The sequence below is a fragment of the Pongo abelii genome, chromosome 20 (genome assembly GCF_028885655.2).
Source record: "Pongo abelii isolate AG06213 chromosome 20, NHGRI_mPonAbe1-v2.0_pri, whole genome shotgun sequence".
Lineage (NCBI taxonomy): Eukaryota > Metazoa > Chordata > Mammalia > Primates > Hominidae > Pongo > Pongo abelii.
In genome coordinates, this window is record NC_072005.2 from 40,708,767 (window position 1) to 40,732,058 (window position 23,292).

Sequence of the window (23,292 nt, forward strand, 5' to 3'; positions counted from 1 at the left end):
GGAAGTCACGTTCTCATGAAAGGAGTTGGTGAACACGGAAGGTCATTTCAGATGGCAAGAGGTGACATTGACGTTGAGGGTGGAAAGGACCTGTCTCCTTCTGCTGCCCACCTAATGTTGCCACCAAGATTCCCTGAGGACAATGCCTCTGTCCCTCAGCCCGGGACTTCCAAAGAGATTAGACTGCCCCCCGACCCCCGGGACCCAGAATCAGGGTGTACAGGGATGGAGGATGGGGAGACAGCAAGGCAGCCACTCCCGACCCCTCCAGGAAGGAGCTAGGAGAACCCAGGCGTCAGGCTGCCCAGTCCGAGCCCCGTGGTGACAAGGGCCCCTTTGTGCCCCCCTCCCCCGGGGGTAGGGAGGAGCTGGGCCCTGGAGGCAGGCGGCCCCTGGCACCCAGGGGGAGGGGAGGGGCTGGCAAGTGGGGGCCTAGACCCTGGGAGGCAGGGGACTGTGAGCTGGGCTGGTGGAGCAGAGGTGCAGAAGCAACTGAGTCCAAGTGAGTACGGTGGCAGGGAGGCCAGGGCACGGGAAGCAGGGCACCGGGGCAGTGGCACCCAGACGTGAGCAGGGTCAGGTGCTCTGGGTGAGGGAGCGTCGCTGTGCACCACCACTGATTTAGGGTGCAGGAGAGTGTGGCTTGGGGCTGCTTTGGGGATGGGCTCGGACCATCGTTGGGGCAGCGATGGGGCTCTGGGAAGAAACCACAGAAAGAAAAAACAAAGGGCCCCCCTCAGCACCCCTTGTGGGTGAAGGTTTTGCAGGAGAGGTTTCCTTGGGGTTCCCGAGTGCGAGGCAGATGGGGTGGAGGAGGTCTGTGTCTGGGCAAAGAATGGAAGGATGTCCAGGTGATCAGACACCTGCAGGCTGCAATCTGGCAGGTGGATGGGGGCAGTGGGCTGTGAGTGACCACATTCTAGCACCTGGGCACATAACAGGTGTGTGTGTGTGTGTGTGTGTGTGTGCATGCACACACGTGGCTGCCCATGCACCTTCCTCTGTAAGCCTCAGTCGACTTTTCTTCATTAATCCTCACTAAGGAAACTTTTTATTTTATTTTATTTTTTTTTTTTTTAAGAGACGGGACTCTCGCTATATTGCCCAGGCTGGTCTCAAACTTCTGGGCACAAGAGAGTTTCCCAACTTGGCCTTCCAAAGTGCTGGGTTTACAGGCATGAGCCACTGCGCCCGGCCCCAACTTTTTAGATGCATTTGTCCTCATCCCATCCTTCCCCTGGCATTTTAATCCAACAGATCTGCTGTACATGTTTATGGACTGTGGCCACACACATTGTAATAGCTGAGGTTGACTTGGCCCCTATCCCGCGAACTTGTTTTCCCCGCTATTAAGAGTGCATGGTCTACCTGCTTGTTTCATGTCTGCCCGGGCACGTGCTCATCCTCATCTGCGTCTCTCTCCTGTACCTTCCTGTCACAGGTGCAAAGGCAGCGTCAGCCAGGTGTCCATCGGTGCGTGTCTGAGTGGACCCGTCTATAGCCATCCTCAGTGTGTGTGTGCAGTTCCTTGCATCTTTGTCAGCCTGGCATGCATGCTAGGCTGTGTGTGTGTGTGTGTGTGTGTGTGTGTGTGTGTGTATGTGCTGAATGCTAGGGCTGTGTCTGTCCAGGTGTGTGTGGACAGCAGCAGAGGCATTGCATGCATGTCTTGGGAACTATGTGAGTGCCAGCCCATTCCTGTGGGCCCAGGGGTCCCCGTGCCTGTCTGTGTGTTCAGGGTCCTGTCTGGGTGTCTGTATGAGTCTCTGCTGTGTGTGCCTGCCCCTTCTGGCTAGGGCTACATCTGTCACATTTCATCCCCGCGATTGGATGTGTCTGTGCATGTGTCTCTGTCCGTGGGAAGAGGGCGGTGAAGGCTGGGAAAAGCAATTGCTTGGAAACCCTGGCTCCAACCCCAACGCAACCCACGGAGCAGCAGGGTGCCAGGGGCTCGCTAGCCCCCACCCTGGGCTTTCCTGGCCCTGCTCAAAGCCCAGCCAGGAGTGCCTGACCCCTTTCTTACTCCCCACCTACCCTGAAAGCCCCCCACAGGCTAAAACACCCTCTCCCCGAGGGAACAGGACTCTTTTGTACCGGGGACCAGCTTCTGGTGAGGGTGCGGACACCAGGGGCCGTCTGTGGGGTGGGAGAGGGCGGCAGGAATTCACGCGGCATGTCGGGAATGCTGATACTGTGAAACCCAGTCATTGATGGCTCTGGGTCCCTGCCCGCCACCCCCAGGCCCCGGCCGTGGGACATCTGCTCCCTCACTCCACTCGCCACACCCCTCAGTCTCACCCCCGTACCCCGATGCGGTCGTTCCCCCTTCCCTCCCCACAGTTCTCCGACACCCCAGCTTGGAGGGAGTTGTTGCGAGAGTGGCTTCGAGGCTGTGTGGGAGGGTCCCAGGCACAATGGGAGGCCACATGGGCAGCCTAACAACAGGTCACAACCCATGCAGGAGATACTGAAGCGGGGGTGGGTTGGGCGCCCCGATCCCTCCCCCTTGCACCTGAGTGACTCTTGTTGCAGGTTGTCTGGCAGCTTCAGGTGGACCCAGAAGACGTCCCCAACTCAGGGAGATTCAGGTGAGGGGCAGGGTACCAACTTACTTCCCTTGCTTCAGCTTTGCGATGCCGTCCCTGCCTTGGCTCTCTGGTTCTTACTTTCTGGAGATCTCCAGGAGCATCATGGTGACAAAGATAATGATCAGCATATAATCACTGCATAGAAACAGGACATGCGGCTAAGACTGCAGACCAACTGTGTGGCCTTGGGCAAGTCACTTAACCTCTCTGGACCTCAGCTATAAAATGAGGATAATGCATCTTCCTCAAAGAGATCCAATGAGTTAAGACAGCAGAATAAGCAGTGAGGGCTGGCGCATGGCCAATGCCATAGAAGGGTTTATAATTATAAGTAATAGCAGCAGGCCGGGTGAGGTGGCTCATGCCTGTAATCCCAACACTTTGGGAGGCTGAGGCAGGAGGATCGCTCGAGCCAAGGAGTTCAAGACCAGCCTGGGCAACATAGAACATGGCAAGACTCCCATCTTTAAAAAAATAATAATAATAACCAAATAAATAAACTAAAATAAAATTAGCCAGGCATGGTGGTGTGTACCTGAGGTCCCAGCTACTCTGGAGGATCGCTTAAGCCTGGCAGATTGAAGCTGCAGTGAGTGAGCCATAATTGCACCATTGCATTCCAGCCTGGGCAACAGAGCTGAGACCCCATCTCAAAAAGTAAAAAGTTAAAAAATATCAGCAGACCAGGCATGGTGATTTACACCTGTAATCCTTTGGGAAGCCAAGGCAGGAATATTGCTGGAGGCCAGGAGTTCAAGACCAGCCTGAGCAACATAGTGAGATCCCACCTCCCCAACCATTTCCACAAAAAAGAAGAAAAATTAACTGGGTGTGGTGGAGCATACCAGAAGCTGAGACAGGAGGATAACACGAGCTCAGGATTTTGAGGCTATAGTGAGCTGTTATTGTGCCACTGCATTCCAGCCCGGGCGATGAAACAAGACCCTGTCTCAGAAAAATAAGTAAATAAATGCATAAATAAATAATAATAGCAGCAGCAGCTAACACATGAATGGGCCCCTTCCTGAAGCCCAGATGGAACACCCCCTTTCACTTCCCCCAGCCTTTAACCCTCTCCTCTCCCTTTCCAGCGATCACTCACTCGCTGTACAGAATGATATTCCTCACGGCACTGCCTCTGTTCTGGATTATGATTTCAGGTAACGGCTGACAGGTGCTGGGGACCTAAGGGCCTTGGCCCCTGAGCAGGTTGGAGGTGGGTCCCTGCAGCCCCGGGCATGTGGTCGGGGATGGGAGCCGGAGGGGGTGATCGTGTAGGACGTGTCCCTGAGCCTCAGCTCTCCTGCTTGCCCGCAGCCTCCCGAGGGGGTCACTGGGGTGCCTGGATGCCCTCGTCCATCTCAGCCTTCGAAGGCACGTGCGTCTCCATCCCCTGCCGCTTTGACTTCCCGGATGAGCTGCGGCCCGCCGTGGTGCATGGTGTCTGGTACTTCAATAGTCCCTACCCCAAGAACTACCCCCCGGTGGTCTTCAAGTCGCGCACCCAAGTAGTCCACGAGAGCTTCCAGGGCCGCAGCCGCCTCCTGGGGGACCTGGGCCTTCGAAACTGCACCCTCCTGCTCAGCAACGTCAGCCCCGAGCTGGGCGGGAAGTACTACTTCCGTGGGGACCTGGGCGGCTACAACCAGTACACCTTCTCAGAGCACAGCGTCCTGGATATCATCAGTGAGTCCCCAGCGGTTGTGCAGGCACCCGGAGCTGGGGCAGCGGGGCGGGAAGGAGTGTGGCCGGAAGGCCTCCCCGCACCTTCCCCAGCAGGCCTGGATGGCAGATCTGGGAGGTGCTGATTTGGCTGGGGGTGCAAACTTCAAGGCCCACGCAGACCATGCAGATGACAGACATGAACAAAGCAGGGCCCCAAAATAGTCTTGCTGCCCTCAGGGGGAAACAGGTGCTGCTATTCTTTTGGAAACACCTGGAGAAAGGCAGTGGGGCCAGGGGGTAGGGGCAAGGCTGCTGGGTCCCCACTTTAGTGTGGTGATCTTGGGCAAGTAACTTAACTTCCTTGGGCCTTGGTTTTCTCTTCCGTAAAATGGGGATAAGAACAGCACTTAAGGCAATGAGTGAAAAGCCATCAGATGCCCAGAGCAGCACCTGGCACGTGGCCCCCAGCTCTGGCCAACAGAAAGCAGGGCCGTGGCTGTCAGGTGTTCTGAATTTTCAAGATAAACCAGAATTTTGGATTCTTTGGTGTAATCTCCTAATTCTTAAATTTTGGCTGCTGATTCAGATTTCTTTTTTTTTTAATCCTTTAAGCCAAGTAGAATACAGCTATGGCCAGACATGGCAATCAGAATAGGGCACACTGCCTGATTTCAGGGATCCCCCTGCCTCATTTCTGAGCGGCGCTGCTGCTTGGAGCCCTCAGCGCTGAGTCCCTATGAGAGAGCCGGGTTCACCCTGGTGCAGAAAGAGACTGCACAGGTGCAGTACACACATACACCACTCTACAGAAATCACACACTACACACTGCACACTCTACCTACACACTACCCACACACCACACACACACCACACACTACACATACATCACACACTACACAAACCACACACCACACACTGCTCATGCTACCTACACACTGCCCACACACCAAACATACACACCGTACCCAACACACCACACACACCACACTACACAAACCACACACCACACACTGCATACACTACACACACACTACCCACACACCACACACACACCACACCAAACACACACCACACACACACCACACTGCAAAAACCACACACCACACACTACCCACACACCACACACACACCACACTACCCACACACCACACACACACCAAACACACACACCACACACACCACACACTGCACAAACCACACACCACACACTGCATATGCTACACACACACTACCCACACACCACACACACACCAAACACACACACCACACACACACCACACTACAAAAACCACACACCACACACTGCATACGCTACACACACTATACACACACCACACAAACACCACACCAAACACACACCACACACCCACCACGCTACAAAAACTACACACCACACACTGCACATGCTACACACACAATACCCACACACCACACTAAACACACAATACCCACACACCACACTAAACACACACCACACACTACATAAACCACACACCACACACTGCACATACTACCCACATACCACACACACACCACACACCACATAAACTACACACCACACACTGCACACACTACCCACACGCCACACACACTACGCACACCACACATGACACACACCACATACATACACCACACACTGCACATGCTACCCACACACCAAACACACACTACACACTGCACAAACCACACACACACTACACCCTATATACACTGTACACATACATGCACTACCCACACATCACAACACAAACCACACACTCCACACACAACAAACATGCACAACACACACTACACAAACCACACACCACACACACACCACACCACACACCACACACACATACCACACTACAAAAACCACACATCACACACTGCACATGCTACACACACACACCACACCAAACACACAGCACACACTACACAAACCACACACCACACACTGCACATACTACCCATGCACCACACACACACCACACACCACATAAACTACACACCACACACTGCACACACTACCCACACGCCACATACACTACACAGACCACACACTACACACACCACATACATACACCACACACCACACACTGCACATGCTACCCACACACCAAACACACACTACACACTGCACAAACCACGCACACACTACACCCTATACACACTGTACACATACATGCACTACCCACACATCACAACACAAACCACACACTCCACACACAACAAACATGTGCAACACACACTACAGAAACCACACACTGCACATACACCACACAGTACCCAAACCACACGCCACACACCGCACACTCTACCTACACACTACCCACACACCAAATACATGCCACACACCAAACACACACCACACACACCACACAAACCAGACACCATGCACACACCACACACACAAACCACACACTATACCCAACACACACTGCATACACACCACACACTACACAAACCACACAACACACACTGCAGACACTACCCCTACACCAAACACACACCACGCACTACACACAAATCACATGCTACACAAACCACACACACTACACCCTACACACCCTGCACACATACATGCACTACCCACACACCACACACATACCACACACTACACACAGCACACACACACCACACATGATACAAACCACACACCACATACACACCACATACTACACTCATACCACACAAACCACACCACACACATACCACGGACTACGCAAACCACATACCAAACACGAACCAAACTACACAACACCCCACACACACTGCAGACATACATGTATTACCCACACATCACACACACACCACACATGACACAGACCACACACCACATATACCACGCACTACACTCACACCAAACCACACATCACACACACAACACACACTGCACACATACCATACACTACACACATACATCACAAACACACCACACACTGCACAAACCACACACATCACACTACACACATGCACCACACACCCACACACCACACATACACACACACCTACACACACACACACTCACATGCCCGGCGGAGGGTAAACCAAGCAGGCATGGGAGAGGAGAGCCGCTTGGGAAGTGCTGAGGTGTGGGGAGCCCACGCTGACGCCAGAGCCACAGGGTTTGTAGCCAGTGTTACCTGGTGCCAGCTGCAGCCTCAGTTTCTTCATCTGCAAAATGAGCAAAATTACAGTACTCACCCTCTCGCTTTGCGGGAGGGACTGGCAAGTTAAACACTGTCAAGTGCTCTGGCCACGACACTGTGATTTTCATTACGATGGCGCTCTGGTGGCTCCGTGGAGGGCTCCGGGGTGACCAAGAGGAGGAAGGGTGAAGGGAATTCTGAATCCGGAGGCAGGGAGTGGAAGCGGTGCCGTTGAGGAGTACCATTGCCAGCAATGGAGGTGGACAAGGAGGAGGGTGGGTGGGGTGGGACCGGGACGGTAGCTCAGTGCTGCTTCCTCAGCCCTCCCTTTCCCCCACTCGTATAGACACCCCCAACATCGTGGTGCCCCCAGAGGTGGTGGCAGGCACGGAAGTGGAGGTCAGCTGCATGGTGCCGGACAATTGCCCAGAGCTGCGCCCTGAGCTGAGCTGGCTAGGCCACGAGGGGCTGGGGGAGCCCGCTGTGCTGGGCCGGCTGCGGGAGGACGAGGGCACCTGGGTGCAGGTGTCGCTGCTGCACTTCGTGCCCACGAGGGAGGCCAACGGCCATAGGCTGGGCTGCCAGGCCTCCTTCCCTAACACCACCCTGCAGTTCGAGGGCTACGCCAGCCTGGACGTCAAGTGTGAGCCTGGGTGCGGGCGGGGCGGGGTGGGGCGGGGTCCGGGGAGGGGGTGGACCTGGGGATGCGGCCGGAGGCGGGGCCGGCCCGTGATGGGGGCGGGGCCAGGGCCAGGGCCAGGCAGGGATTGGGGAGTTGGGTGGGACGTGGGAGGAACCAGGCAGTCCTGGGGCGGGGCCGAGGCTGAGGGCGGGGCCGGACAGTGTTGGGGGCGGGGCGGGGCTGGGAGAGGGCACTGGGCCGGGTCCCCAGCACCTGCTCACTAACCTCGCTGTGTCGCGGGCCTCAGACCCCCCGGTGATTGTGGAGATGAACTCCTCGGTGGAGGCCATCGAGGGCTCCCACGTGAGCCTGCTCTGTGGGGCTGACAGCAACCCCCCGCCGCTGCTGACCTGGATGCGGGACGGGACAGTCCTCCGGGAGGCAGTGGCCGAGAGTCTGCTCCTGGAGCTGGAGGAGGTGACACCCGCCGAGGACGGCGTCTATGCCTGCCTGGCCGAGAATGCCTATGGCCAGGACAACCGCACCGTGGGGCTCAGTGTCATGTGTGAGTGGCCCACCCTGTGCGTCCACACGCCCACCTGCAGCCGAGAGAAAAAGGGAAAGGGGACTCATCCTGGGCGAGCACGGGCTGGGTCCCGCAGGGGACCGGCCATAAACACGGTCGAGGCCAAGGTAGACAGGAGGGTTGCAGGTCAAGGTGTACCTTCATTCTTTCCACAAGAATCTGGGGAACACCTGCTCTGCCTTACCCTCCTCCCAGGACAAGACCCAGGCCTGCCTCCTAGGGAAGCCTGTTAACTGCAGCTTCCTGGGGGCAGTTCCTGGTTGTTCTGGGACTTGATGTGGGCCTGGCCCCAGGAATCTGCATTTTACTTTATAAAACTTTTTTGGAGACAAGCTCTTACTCTGTTGCCCAGTCTGGAATGCAGTGGCACCATCATAGCACCACTTGCCCTCAAACTCCTGGGCTCAAGCAAGCCTACCACCCCAGCCTCCTGAGCAGCTGGGCCTACAGGTGTGCACCACCACACTCCAGGCTAATTTTCAGATTTTTTTTGTAAAGGTGGGATTTTGCTATGTTGCCCAGGCTGGTATCAAACTCTTGAGCTCAAGCAAGCCTCCCACCTCAGCCTGCTGCACTGCTGGGCCCACAGGCAGGTGCCACCATACCCAGCCAATTTTTCTATTTTTTTATAGAGACAGAGAATCGATATGTTCCCTGGGCTGGTCTTAAACTTCTGGGCTCAAGTGATCCTCCCGCCTCAGCCTCCCAAAGTGCTGGGATTACAGGCATGAGCCACTGTGCCCGGCCAGGAATCTGCATTTTTAAATGAATTCCACTGTAGTTCTAATGAGAGGGTTGAAGGGACTTCAGGCCTCATCCAGCCCCTTGTATGCACATTTATATTATTGGGCCAGCAAGAACGGAGCTGGTCAAAAGAGGATTCTTAGCTGAGAACCAAAGAGATACCATTGATTTATTCATTCATTCATTCACAAATGTGTATTGAGGCAAAGTGCCCGGCACTGGGGATATTAATAATGACAGTCCCAGCCAACATTTACTCCACAGCTCTTGCATGCTTTTTTTTTTTGAAACGGAGTCTGGCTCTGTCACCAGGCTGGAGTGCAATGGAGCAATCTCGGCTCACTGCAACCTCCCACTTCCTGGTTCAAGCGATTCTCCTGCCTCAGCCTCCCGAGTAGCTAGAATTATAGGCGCACACCACCACACCTGGCTAAGTTTTGTATTTTTAGTAGAGACAGGGTTTCACCATGTTGGCCAGGATAGTCTCAAACTCCCGACCTCGTGATCTGCCCACCTCAGCCTCCCAAAATGCTGGGATTACAGGTGTGAGCCACCACACTCAGCCTAATTTTTGTATTTTTAGTAGAGATGGGGTTTCACCATGTTGGTCAGGCTGGTCTCGATCTCCTGACCTCAGGTGACCCGCCTGCCTCAGCCTCCCAAAGTGCTGGGATTACAGGTGTCAGCCAGCACGCTCGGCCTTCTGCATGCTTTTGACATGCAATCTTACCCCCGGCATTCCCACGGCTGGCTCTGCCCACCTCCTAGGCTCGCTGAAGCTTTCACCCATCATCCTATCCCAAACTGTAACTACCCTGATTTTCCATACCCTCAGCCCCTTTATTTTTCTCTACATACTTCTTCCCATCTTACAAAGTATATATTTTATTTAATTACATCGGCTCTTTCCACATGGGCCTTGTTCAAGCTAGAGCAATGCCTGTCACTCAGCAGGTTCTCAGTGAATGTTGGATGATCACCCCTATGAGGTTGAACTATTACAAAGCCCATTTTCCAGATGAGAAAAGTGAGGCCTAGAGAGGTTAAGATGTGGGTCCACACACAACTGGACAGGGGTAAAGTAGGGATCTGAAGACAAGCACTCTGGTTACCAAGATGCTGTTCTTGGAAATGAGATAGCCAGGACTGGGGTCACCTGAGCCTTTCTGAACCAGTGTGCTAGGTTTGGGGTGGGATCTGGGGTGATATCTGGGGGTGGTAGTTGGCTGGCAGAAGAAACACCTCCTGGGTTCTGACCATTAGTCCCGTCCCACCCCACAGATGCGCCCTGGAAGCCGACGGTGAACGGGACAATGGTGGCCGTAGAGGGGGAGACGGTCTCTATCTTGTGCTCCACGCAGAGCAACCCGGACCCTATTCTCACCATCTTCAAAGAGAAGCAGATCCTGGCCACGGTCATCTACGAGAGCGAGCTGCAGCTGGAGCTGCCAGCCGTGTCACCCGAGGATGATGGAGAGTACTGGTGCGTGGCTGAGAACCAGTATGGCCAGAGGGCCACCGCCTTCAACCTGTCTGTGGAGTGTGAGTATCTTCCGCTCCCCTACGCTGGGGATGGATGGTTCCGTGGGGGACACCAGGGTTACTGTGGGTGCCCACGCATCCCAATCAGTATTGGCTTTGCCTGTCCTCCGCAGAGACGAGGAAGGGACGGCAGGGAAGCTGAATTCACAGCAGGAAAATAAAATCCCATCTGAGAATATTGTGTTCCCACATCCGGGAGTGGGCTTTTTTTTTTTTTTTTTTTTTTTTTTTGAGACAGAGTCTTGAGTCTTGCTCTGTCACCTAGGCTGGAGTGCAGTGGCGGGATCTCGGCTCACTGCAGTCACTGCCTCCTGGGTCAAGCAATTCTCCTGCCCCAGCCTCCTGAGTAGCTGGGATTACAGGCGCTCGCCACCACACCTGGCAAATTTTTGTATTTTTAGTAGAGATGGGGTTTCGCCATGTTGGCCTGACTTGTCTCGAACCCCTGACCTCAGGTGATCTGCCCACCTCAGTCTCCCAAAGTCCTAGGATTACAGGCGTGAGCCACCACGCCCAGCCTGGGGTGGGCTTTTGACCAGTAAAACTTCTGGATCCTGTGGCCACTGCCCCTCTGCATTAACCAAAACAATGACCATGATCTCTAACATGTGTATAGTGTCGCTATGTACCAGGCACTGTTGGAAGCGCTGTACAGCAGCCCACTCGTTTAATCCTCATGACATCTTCATGAGGGAGGTTCTATGACTGTTCCCCTGTTTACGGAGAAGGAAACTGAGACCCAGAGAGGTTACGCCACTTGCCTAAGTTCCCACAGCCAGGAAACAGCAGAATTCGAGGTTTGAATCCAGGCAGTCTGGTTCCATTCTTCTTCCCTGCCCAAGGCTGACCTCATCCTATGTTATGACAGCAGAATACATTGATGGGGTAATTGTTATACACAAAAGGCTGTGCGGCTCTGTGAGAGGTGGAGGATAGGGCTGAGAAGACACCACGCTTATGAACAGGTACAGAATAGCTGGAGAGATGACATAGATGCACATACAAAGCTACTGTCTTGGAAATGAAACTCACCATTGCACCGCTGGCCAGCGCCTCTCATCTCCTCACTATGGACTGTGCCACCATCTCCCACCACCCCTACCCCCACAGCCATCACTCCAGGTTGTAGCAGCCAAGTCACAGTTTTGACTCCCCTTCCTTAAGCAACTCCCTCTGCAATGTCGCCTTCCTGTTTCCATTTCCCCTGCTTCCTCCCAAGCTCCTGTTGGCTTCTAGCACTCCTCTCCAAACTTCACCTCTGTGGCCTTCACGATGCTCACAACGGCCCCCACCACACAAGTTTGCCAGAAGGTTTGATGACATTCAACATGCAAAGAATTCAATGCAGTGTCTGCTACACAGTACACGCTCTGTGCTGTATACATGGTGACAATCAGTACATGGCAGATACAGGTTAGTCCTGGGGGGCAACCTATCGTGGCAAAGCCGTCCCTCTCCTGCTGACCTATAATCTTCGGGCACTTTCCCTCCTGGTTCTGTTCCCTAGCGGGGTTGATGTGATCCTGGCGCGGGGCTGCGTGGTCCCCTGCTCCCTCCATCTGTGCGTGCTATCCTGGGCCAGCTTCCCCCTCTGGTTGTCCCCTGTTCCCCGTTACACCCCACACCAGTGATTCTTAAGTTTAAGAGTCAGAAAGAGGAGCCGATGGCAGTATTTGAACAAGCATGCAGCACCACCTCACATACATTTTCCGGTGGGGCACAGATCTCTCCTTTATAGTAAGAGCAGCGGGCAGCAAGTGTGCGTTAGGGGCCTGTCCTGGGCCAGACCTTGAATCCTCTACAGCTGTTTTCTGGCTCAGTTCTTTTTTTTTTTTTTTTTTTTTTTTTTTTTGAGACAGAGTCTCGCTCTGTCGCCCAGGCCGGAGTGCAGTGGCACGATCATGGCTCACTGCAACCTCTGCCTCCCAGATTCAAGCGATTCTTCTGCCTAAGCCTCCCAACTAGCTGGGATTACAGGCATGCGTCACCACGCCCAGCTAATTTTTGTATTTTTAGTAGAGACGGGGTTTCTCCATGTTGCCCAGGCTGTTCTCCAACTCCTAGCCTCAAGTGATCCACCCGCCTCGGCCTTCCAAAGTGCTGGGATTACAGGCGTGAGCCACCATGCCCAGCCTATCTGGCTCATTTTCAATTCTAGGGTCACCCTGTGAAACAGGGGTGTGTTATCATTATCCCCTTTACCAAGGAGAAAACTCAAACTCAAGGGTGGAATTCCCTGAGGCCAGGCAGCTATAAAAGTTGGTCCGAGCCCGATACTTCCAGACTCCTGTCTGCCCCAGCTGTTAAACCTCTGGCTGCCTCACCTCCCTCACAGCTCTTAGCACGCCAGGACTCAATCTGGCTTCTCTTGAAAACGAACACACAGGCAGATGTGGAGTGTGCAGGCCTCACCCTGCTAGAGTTGAGGGGAGCAGCGGCCCTGTCCCCCGCCCCACCTGCCAGCTCCCTACTCTTTACCCAGGGCTGTGTCAAAGTGCTTGCTCTTGGAGAGTGCGACCCTCAGGCCCCCTCCCTCTCCACACAGTCAATGTTCCCTGGCACCAGGTCTCCAGTGTTCACTGACAATGGTGGTGACCCTTGAGCAGGGCCTTCTGTCCTACCTGCCAACCCCAGAGCCCTGAACGGCACAGGGCATGCAGGAAGCGTGCAACCTTACCGAGTGCCTGAGATGTCTAGGGAACTAGCTTAAGTACCTTGTACGCATTGACCTATTTTGTTCAACCATGTGATTGGGGGGAGGGTACCATTCTTCACCCCAGTTTAATACAAGGAAACAGAAGTTTGACTGGCATCCAGTCCCAATAGGGCTGAACAGACCTGGGCTAGAATCCCAGCTCTGTCCCCATCCTCCTGCCTGAGCTCAGGCAAGTGACTTCAGCTTTGCAACCCTTAGCAAGGGTTCGTAACAGTATCTTACCACAAAGATGGCTGTGAGAACTAAGAGAATTAGGCTGGGCGTGGTGGCCCACACCTGTAATCCCAGCACTTTGGGAGGCTGAGACAGTTGGATCACTTGAGGCCAGGAGTTCGAGACCAGCCTGACCAACCTGATAAAACCCCATCTCTACTAAAAATACAAAAATTAGTCAGGCGTGATGGCGCACACCTGTAGTCCCAGCTACTCAGGAGGCTGAGGCAGGAGAATCACTTGAGCCTGGGGGGGTGGAGGTTGCAGTGAGCTGAGATGGAGCCAGTGTACTCCAGCCTGGACGACAGAGCAAGACTCTGTCCCACCCCCCCACTCCCCCCAAAAAAAAGAAGAACTAAGAGAACAATACTGAGTGTTCATAGTGCTACGTACTCTGTGAATATTGGATGTCATCATCTTTCTCACTGATTTTTCCTTTGGACTCCAGGTTAAATATTTGTTGTGTGTTTTGTTGCTGAGGTTTTGCTCATGTGACCTCTTTGCTGGAATGGTTCTGTCTATCTACTCATGAGTACTTGGGTGGGATGTTACGTTTTTTTTTTTTATTATTATTTTATTTTATTTTTTTGAGACAGGGTCTTGCTCTGTTGCCCAAGCTGGAATGCAGTGGTTTGATCATCGCTCACTGCAGCCTCAACCTCCTGGGCTCAACTGATTCTCACACTTCAGCCTCCTGAGTAGCTGGGACTACAGGCACGCATCACCATGCCCAGTTAATGTTTTAATTTCTTGTAGAGATGGGGTCTTGCTCTGTTGCCCAGGCTGGTCTCAAACTCCTGGGCTCAAGTGATCTTCCTGCCTTGGCCTCCCAAAGTGCTGGAATGACAGTTGTGAGTCACCGCGCCCAGCTGGGATGTTAAGTGTTTACAACACATTTGCGCGCCTGTCTTCGGAGTCCCGTAGCCCCTTATGAGTTACTGACTGTAACCCCCTGGTTTGCACAGATGAGAACTCCATCCTGGAGGCCCAGGAGCCTGAATGGTCTCACCCAGCCAGTAGATGGCAGAGCTGGGATTCAAGCCAAATCCATCCCACCACAAACTCCTCATTCTTTGTACCTTTGTCTTAGAGGTTTGTCTAGAGTCCCATAACAGTTTCCGCAGCTTCACAGGTTGTCTGAAAAGATACTAAGCACGTGCACCGGCAGGGTGTCGGCGTTCCGCCAACATCCAGGTCGCACACTTTGTCACCAGAGCACCAGCGGGGCTGTCTTGAGTGGAAGTGCTTTGAAAAAGTTTTATGTCTGTTGGTTCAGGTTCGCTGTTATTAATGTACTCTGTGGTGTGTTAGCTGGTTAACGCTATAGCAAGCATATTGCATCTCTGCCCGAACAGGACTTTTTATTCAGTAGACTTAGAGACATATGCACAGAGTTCCCATTCCTGCCGTGAATCCGTGTGCCCATGTGACTCCCAGGTCCACCACCATTACCGGCACATTCTTTTTGCTGGCAATTGAAAATACATGGGGTAGGTGAGCCAAGGGTCTCTTGCCTGTGTGTAAGTGGGTTTTGGTGAGAACTCACTGAGAACCAGTGCTCAGTCTAGAGCAAGCCAAGGAGGGTGCTGGACTCTGCAGCCAAGAAAGAGAACATAGTTTAAAAAGCAGCATTCTGTGCTGTAATACAATTTCGTATTTTGGTACAAAAATTAGCCAGGCATGGTGGCATGCACGTGTAGTCCCAGCTACTCAAGAGGCTGAGGCAGGACAACCACTTGAACCCGGGAGGCAGAGGTTGCAGTGAGCCGAGATTGCGCCACTGCACTCTAGCTTGGGCGACAGAGAGACTCCGTCTTAAAAATCATAGTAATAACAATAATAATAATAATTTCCTGTTTTGGAAAATGAAAGAAAAAAAACCTACCAGTACTATTTTTGTAATCCAGTGGCAGCAAAGCAAAGCTCAACCAAGTGACTTTGGATGGAGGGTGGTGTTTGGTGCTAGTGGCAGAAGGGAATCTCATGGGTGAGGGAGGGCTGGGGTTCAAGGGGGCTTTAGGGGAGGAAGTGGGGGGCATCTGCAGCACAGACTGAAAGGAAGGAGCAGAGGCTGGAAGCCAGAAAGGAGGGGATAGTCTAAGCCTGTGTGAGCCCCAAGGGTCTGGGGAGACCGGGGGCTGGGAGAGTTCCATGGTTCCTCCCTTCTATGTGTGGGGCCCAGAGTGGAGAAGGAGCAAGCCCCTGTCTTGATGGAAACAGGAGGCCCCTTATATCAGTGTGTGATGCAGGGAGGGTGAGTGCTGGGGAGGATAACTGAGTGAGGCAGGGAGTGAATGACATGTGGAGCGAGGTGTACCTTCCCTGGGTGGTTAGAGAAGGAGATGCTGCGTGGGTAGAGGCCAACTTGGAGCGAGGGAGGGCGTTCCACGGGCAACTGATGGAAGTGTTCCAAGTTGAGGGAGAAACGCACAGACCCTGGAGTGGGAGAAAGCTCCACAATTTTCAGACACAGCAAGGAACCAGTGTGGCTGGAAAGGACTAAGCTAGGGGGAGAGAAGGAGAGAGCATGTGGTCAGGCAGGGACTGAGGGGCCTTGTAGATGAAAGACTTTGTATTTTGGGCTGGGCACAGTGGCTTGCGCCTTATAATCCCGCACTTTGGGAGGCCAAGGCAGGAGGATTGCTTGAGCTCAGGGGTTCAAGACCAGCATGGGGAACATAGCAAGACCCTGTCTCTACAAAAACAAACAAAAACCCTCCAGTAACGATCATGAGTATGACAGATTTACCGTCCTCTGCAATTCTGAACATAAAGCTTTAAAATCAAAAGGCTTTTTGCAAATTTGGCACCACCCTGATTTGACAGCAAAATCTGGCCTAAAGAACACAAGGCTGTTTGTAATCTATACTGATTTCATTTAGGGTGAATATTCGTACTTTTTGCTGTATATATTACATTGAACTATGTGAAATTTTTTCTGCATGTCAAAAATGGTCAAATGTAGCTGGGCGCAGTGGCTTATGCCTGTAATCCCAGCACTTTGGGAGGCTGAGGCAGGAGGATCGCTAGCGGCCAAGAGTGCAAATGAGCTATAGTACTGCCACTGCACTTCAGCCTGGGTGACAGGGCCAGACCCTGTCTCTAAACGATAAAAAATAAAGGATTTGTATTTTAGGTGAACCACGGAGCAACAGAAGGAGGGTTTTGAGCAGAGAGTGCCATGATCTGATTTATGTATTACAAGGTGAATGAGGTTAGAGACAGCGTAAGAGCCAGGGCCCAGGAGAAATAGCCCGTCCCTGTGACATAGTGCTCCGTCCAGGCTGAACATGAGGCTAGAGTTGCCTCAAAAGGGGCACCAGAAGAATCGTCCCAAGAGAGCACCCCAAACCATCCCGAAATGAGGCCACTTGGGATTCCAAAGAGAGAGGCACTAAACACCAGGTGATCATCAGTCCAAAGCATTTGGGAGGGGAACTCGCACAGTGCTACGGCGAGAGAAAGGGAGATTCTACCCAGACACATCCGTGAGGATCAGGGTATGGGTTTACATGAGGGTTTAAGGAATTTGGCCCAGGGCTGGGGCTGGTTTCTTTCATTCTTTCATTTTTGTTGTTGTTGTTTGGGGTTTTTTTGAGACAGCGTCTCATTCTGTCACCCAGGCTGGAGTGCAGTGGCGAGATCTCAGCTCACTACAACCTCTGCCTCCCAGGCTCAAATGATTTTCCTGCCTCAGCCTCCTGAGTAGCTGGGACTACAGGTGTGCACCACCATACCTGGCTAATTTTGTATTTTTAGTAGAGACAGGGTTTCACTATGTTGGCCAGGCTGGTCTCGAACTCCTGACCTCAAGTGATCCACTCACTCTTCAGCCTCGCAGAGTGCTAGGATTACAGCAGTGAGCCACCGTGCCCGGCCTCTTTCAGTGTTTTGAGCAACAACCTAAACACCTTTATCAGTGCCTGGGAATGTTCAAGGCCCCAGGCGTGGGTTAGTGAAGCTTGCAGTGAAAACAGGCAGCCGGCGGGGTCGTAGTGAGGTCAAGGCGCTCTCAGTCAGGACAGAGGAAAAAGGAGGGGAAATTGGAGGGCCCTACATGAAGCTACCGCCCCCATCCTTGGCCACGCTGGCCTTGCCTTGAGCCAAGGAGTCTCCCAGGCCGGGCCTCGCGTTGGCTCCGGGCCACCCTCAGTCCTGATTTTGCCCCTGCAGTCGCCCCTGTGCTCCTCCTGGAGTCCCACTGCGCGGCAGCCCGAGACACGGTGCAGTGCCTGTGCGTGGTGAAGTCCAACCCGGAGCCGTCCGTGGCCTTTGAGCTGCCGTCGCGCAATGTGACCGTGAACGAGAGCGAGCGGGAGTTCGTGTACTCGGAGCGCAGCGGCCTCGTGCTCACCAGCATCCTCACACTGCGGGGGCAGGCCCAGGCCCCGCCCCGCGTCATCTGCACCGCGAGGAACCTCTATGGCGCCAAGAGCCTGGAGCTGCCCTTCCAGGGAGCCCGTGAGTGGCGTGGACTTGGGGTGGGAACCACAGGAGGGAGCAGGCTCATTTTGGATCCAAGTTCCCAAGGCTGACCAACAGCCACAGAGCATGGGCTATGCAGATTGAGAAAAAGGTCAAATTCTTCCTTTCCGGTTGGAGAGGAGAAGCCACCCTGAGTTTGCCCTGAGTTTGCTTGGACCTTTGAGGTATAAGCCCCTCCCCAGGGCCCTCTACCACAAAAGGGATTGCCCTGGCACAAGGAGGCTCCGTGCCAATCAGTCAGTGCAAGGATGCCCCAGATGTGTGAATACATTGACTGTCACCCCAGCACGTCTCCAAAGTTCTCAGGTGTCCTCACCACCACCCATAGCCTTAAGGGCACCTGGGTCTTCTCTGTCCTCAGATCGACTGATGTGGGCCAAGATTGGGCCTGTGGGCGCCGTGGTTGCCTTTGCCATCCTGATTGCCATCGTCTGCTACATTACCCAGACACGCAGGAAGTGAGTGCCAGCTGGGGCTTATCTGGGGATGGGAGTCTCCAAAAAGGGGATCTAGCGGGAGATGGAGGCCCAGAGTGGGCGGGGGAAGGCAACACCATAAGTGTAGAGAAGGCAGATTCTGTTCTGGGAATGTTCAGCTGGACAGAGGAGAGAGGGTTCCTGTTAATTCCAGCCCCTGCTGGTCAGAGGCACACCAGGGACTGGGCTGAGCCCTTTACACACATCATTTGAGACCTGTTTCCCCACATTCTATTTTGACGGCCTCCCTATCTCTAGGAACTCTCTCCTACACACTCCAGTGTGGGAAAGCCCAGGTACCCCACTGCAGCCACAGCAGCAGGGCCACTTGACGCCAGAAGCCCCAAAGATTACACACATCTGTGGCAAAAAAAAATATGCCTTGGCTGGGTGCGTTGACTCACGCCTGTTATCCTGCACTTCAGGAGGCCAAGGATTGCTTGAGGCCAGGAATCTGACACCAGCCTGGGCAACATAGCAAGACCACATCTCTAAAAAAATTTTTTTTAATTAGCCAGGCATGGTGGCACCCACTGTAGTCCCAGCTACTTGGGAGGCCGAGGTGGAAGGATTCTTGAGCTCAGGAATTAGAGGCCAGCCTGGGCAACATAGGGAGACCCCATCTACAAAAAAACGAAAAAATTAGCTAGGCATAGTGGCATGTGCCTGTGGTCCCAGCTACTCGGGAGGATGAGGAGGGAAGATTGCTTGAGCCTGGGAGGTTGAGGCTGTAGTGAGCTATGATTTCACCACTGTACTCCAGCCTAGGTGACAAAGAGAGACCCTGTCTCTAGAAACAGACAGACAGAAAGCCTCTCCAGCCCCAAACCACACCCACCTGGCCCAACTCAGCTGCAGCCGTGTTTCTTCCTTGTGGCGCACACACATCAGCTGTCCTGAGAAATAAATTAACCCGTCTGCTCCACATCGTGGCAGCAAGAGGGGCAGAAAGACCCAGAGCCTATGAGGGGAACCTGGAGAATCCAGGCGAGGGTCCTGAAAAACGGCAGAGCTCAGGGGCCAGGTGGCTCGTCCCCGGCTGGGCAGGAGCTGCAGAAGTGGGAAGGATGCGCCATGTAGGCAGGAGAGGCTGGTGCTTCTGAAAGGGCTGCTTGCCACATCTTAGAGATGGGTGGGAGAACTCTGAGGTCCCCTGAACCAAACTCCTAAAACACGTGGGGGTGCAGAAAGGGAGGGCAGAGGGAAGTCTGACGAGTCCTACCCTGCAGAAAGAACGTGACAGAGAGCCCCAGCTTCTCGGCAGGGGACAACCCTCCCGTCCTGTTCAGCAGCGACTTCCGCATCTCTGGGGCACCAGAGAAGTACGAGGTAAGGACCAGGCTCCAGGCTGGCCTGGGAACCTGGATGCCAGGGACACTGAGGGCCTGGGAAGGGCCTGCGAGGCCAAGGTGCAGGGGAGTGGGAGCAGCCTCTCACAGGAGGAGAGGAAGGACATTCCAAGGCTGGGTTGGACCTGGAGGCTGGGGAGGAGGTGCCCAGGCTGAAGCTGTGTAGGGGGCGATGGGATGTGGGGCCTAAGGACCCCTCCCCTCCCTGCCTGTGTCTGTGACTGCATTTCCTTCTCCAATAGTCCAAAGAGGTTTCTACCCTGGAATCTCACTGAGCGCCCCAGGAGGTAGGTTCCGGGGGCCTCAGTGTGCCCTCCTCTGGGCCCTCCTTGGGCCCTGGGGTTGGCGTGCATGTCCGTGTGTCCCTGTCAGGAGTCAAGGTGGTCTCTGGTGACGTCCAGGCCTGCCCGGCGGTGCTGGCCTTGTCTAGTCTGTCCTGTTGCAGCTCCCTTCTGTCTGTGGCCACCGTCCTGTGTGTCCAAATTTCTGTGGCTAGGGGGTGGAGGGAGGGGTGGGAAGCATGGGGGAAACCCACATGTCACCTGCAGGACCTCCCAGATTGAGGGCAGACCCATGCAGGACCCATGGGGGGGCACGTACCAAACCAGGTATTTCCAGGAATTTGGAAAGATGGGGGTCCCGACTAGGTGGCTTTCACCCAAAAAGGTGTTCGGGGTTAAATTGTGTGCCCTCAAAGCTCCTATGTTGAAAGCTTTCTGGCCGGGGGCAGTGGCTCACGCCTGTAATCCCACCACTTTGGGAATCTGAGGCGGATGGATCACTTGAGGTCAGGAGTTCGAGACCAGCCTGGCCAACATGGTGAAACCCCATCTCTATTAAAAATACAAAAAATTAGCCAGGAGTGTTGGCGGGCACCTGTAATCCCAGCTACTCAGGAGGTTGAGGCAGGAGAATTGCTTGAACCCAGGAATTGGAGGTTGCAGTGAGCAAAGATCGAGCCATTGCAATCCAGCCTGGGTCTCAAAGAAAAAGAAGAAGAAGAAGAAAGCTTCCTGAAGAAACTGAATTTGTAGGCAAATTTCAAGCTCAGCAATGATTAACACTGGCAGAAGCTCTAGAGAGGGACCCGGTGACCGTGGGGCTCGCTGGGCCTGCGGTCCTTGAGAAAGGAGGTTCTCACAGGGATTTATTTGGGACTGAACTCAGGAACTCTGAGGGTGCAAACACTCTGGCCTCTGCATCGGGAAAAGGCAGGGAGAAGGACCCTGCTAATGGGTGGTTTCCCCTCCTAGAGCGAGAGGCGCCTGGGATCTGAGAGGAGGCTGCTGGGCCTTCGGGGTGAACCCCCAGAGCTGGACCTGAGCTATTCTCACTCGGACCTGGGGAAACGGCCCACCAAGGACAGCTACACGCTGACGGAGGAGCTAGCTGAGTATGCTGAAATCCGGGTCAAGTGAAGGAGCTGGGGGCAGCCCGCATGGCTGACCCCCCTCAGGACCCTCCCTGGCCCCCACTGGCTGTGGGCTCCCTTCCTCCCAAAAGTAGCAGGGGCTGGGGCAGGAGGGGAATGAGGCAGGTGACAGTGAGGTCCTGGGGGCCTGACCTCCTCCTCCTTCCCAGCTGCCCCTCCCTGCCAGCATCCCCACGCCCTCATTACGGCTCCTCTCTAACCTCCTTTATCCTCATCTGTCTGGAGGGGAGCTCTGTCTGTCCGTGTTATTTATTGCTACTTCCTGCCTGGTCTCCTGCCCCCACACCTGGCCCTGGGGCCTGTACAAAAGGGACATGAAATAAATGCCCCGAAGCCAAATGCCAGTCTAGATCCTGATGCTTTCTGACCCGTCTTTGGGCAGCCTGCTATCCCACCGTCTACAGAACAATGACAGAATTACTTCCTTGCCCTCGGCTGAGCCTGGTATGCAGGCAAGGGCCCAGGGATTTTAGCCTTGAACCCAGGGCCAGTGGCCATTAAGTTGCTCCCACTCTGAGCTGGTAGCTGCGAGCTGGGTCTGGTTTGACTTATGGGTGATTTCACATAAAAATCTTCATGCTGATTTCTGTCACAGTCAGATCAGCTGACAGCACCAGGCTTGCACTTGTACGTGGCCATGACTTGCTGAAAGGGAGGGTCCTGTGCACTGGCCACAGTCCCCACCATTCCCTATTGTCCCACACCTGGCAGGCTTCCTGCACTGAGATTACCTCCTGGTCCCTGCAGCTTGGAGTCCGAGCCACAGATCTAGGTCTCACCAGCCCATGTTGGTTTCACCCCCATCTCTCACATTCATGCAGCAATTTGCAGCATCAGCCTTTACACATCACTACATTCAGTTCAAGAAACATTAATTAAGCACCAGCTGTATACTGAGCACTTTGCAGAGGCTCAGGCTATCCTGAGAAGGGTCTCCTAGGACAGCTTGGTGACGATGAGAACGCTGAGACTTAGAGAAGTTAGGTGATTTTCCCAGGGTCCCAGAGCTTAGAAACAGTGTGTCCAGGCCCTGGGGTTGATTCTTCTGATTCAAATGCACTCTTTCTTTTCTTTTCCCTCCCTCCCTCTCTCTCTCTCTCTCCTTTTTTTTTTTTTTTTTTTTTATGATGGAGTCTCTCTCTGTCACCCAGGCTGGAGTGCAGTGGTGCGATCTTGGCTCACTGCAACCTCCGCCTCCCAGGTTCAAGTGATTCTCCTGCCTCAGCCTCCCGAGTAGCTGAGATCACAGGCACTCGCCACCACGCCCGGCTAATTTTTGTATCAAATGCACTTTTTCTATAATACCTGTCAGGAAGTTAAAAAGGGCCAGAGTGTCTGGTGTAAATGGGATTAATAACTAACAGTTGTTGAACGCTTTCTATGATTCTACCCACTTTGCATTAATTAATCTCCATTAACCTCATTTACCTTCCCTAATAACTATGACAATGGTTCTCAAAGTGTGGTCCCTAGGCAGCAGCATCAGCAGCACCCAGGAACTTGCTAAAAAGGCAAATTTTTAGCCCCTACCCCAGACTTCAGGAATCAAAAACCCTGGGGTGGGGCCCAGGAATCTGTGTTTTGAGAAGTCCTTGGTGGATTCTGATGCACGTGCACGTTTGAGAACAAGCAGCTGAAGCATGGAGAAGTTACATCAGTTCTGTGGTCCCCAATTGTTAGCAGTGGAGCCCAGATTTGAGCCCCGATCACTGGCTCCAGAGGCCGTGCTCTGACGCTGTGCT

General features: G+C 53.8%; 1 protein-coding gene across 1 annotated transcript; it reads left to right on the plus strand.

Annotated features, from left to right (window-relative positions):
* The first annotated feature begins 471 nt into the window (after nt 1-471).
* Nucleotides 472-21,899, plus strand: MAG (myelin associated glycoprotein). Its single transcript, NM_001134188.1, is given in 12 exon segments — nt 472-502; nt 1,442-1,473; nt 2,533-2,588; nt 3,680-3,748; nt 3,906-4,274; nt 7,732-8,028; nt 8,315-8,572; nt 10,619-10,879; nt 17,982-18,269; nt 18,655-18,751; nt 19,999-20,098; nt 21,372-21,899. Coding segments are annotated over 9 exon segments (1,881 nt in total). The 5' UTR covers nt 472-502; nt 1,442-1,473; nt 2,533-2,588; nt 3,680-3,702; the 3' UTR covers nt 21,537-21,899.
* Nucleotides 21,900-23,292: the final 1,393 nt, after the last annotated feature.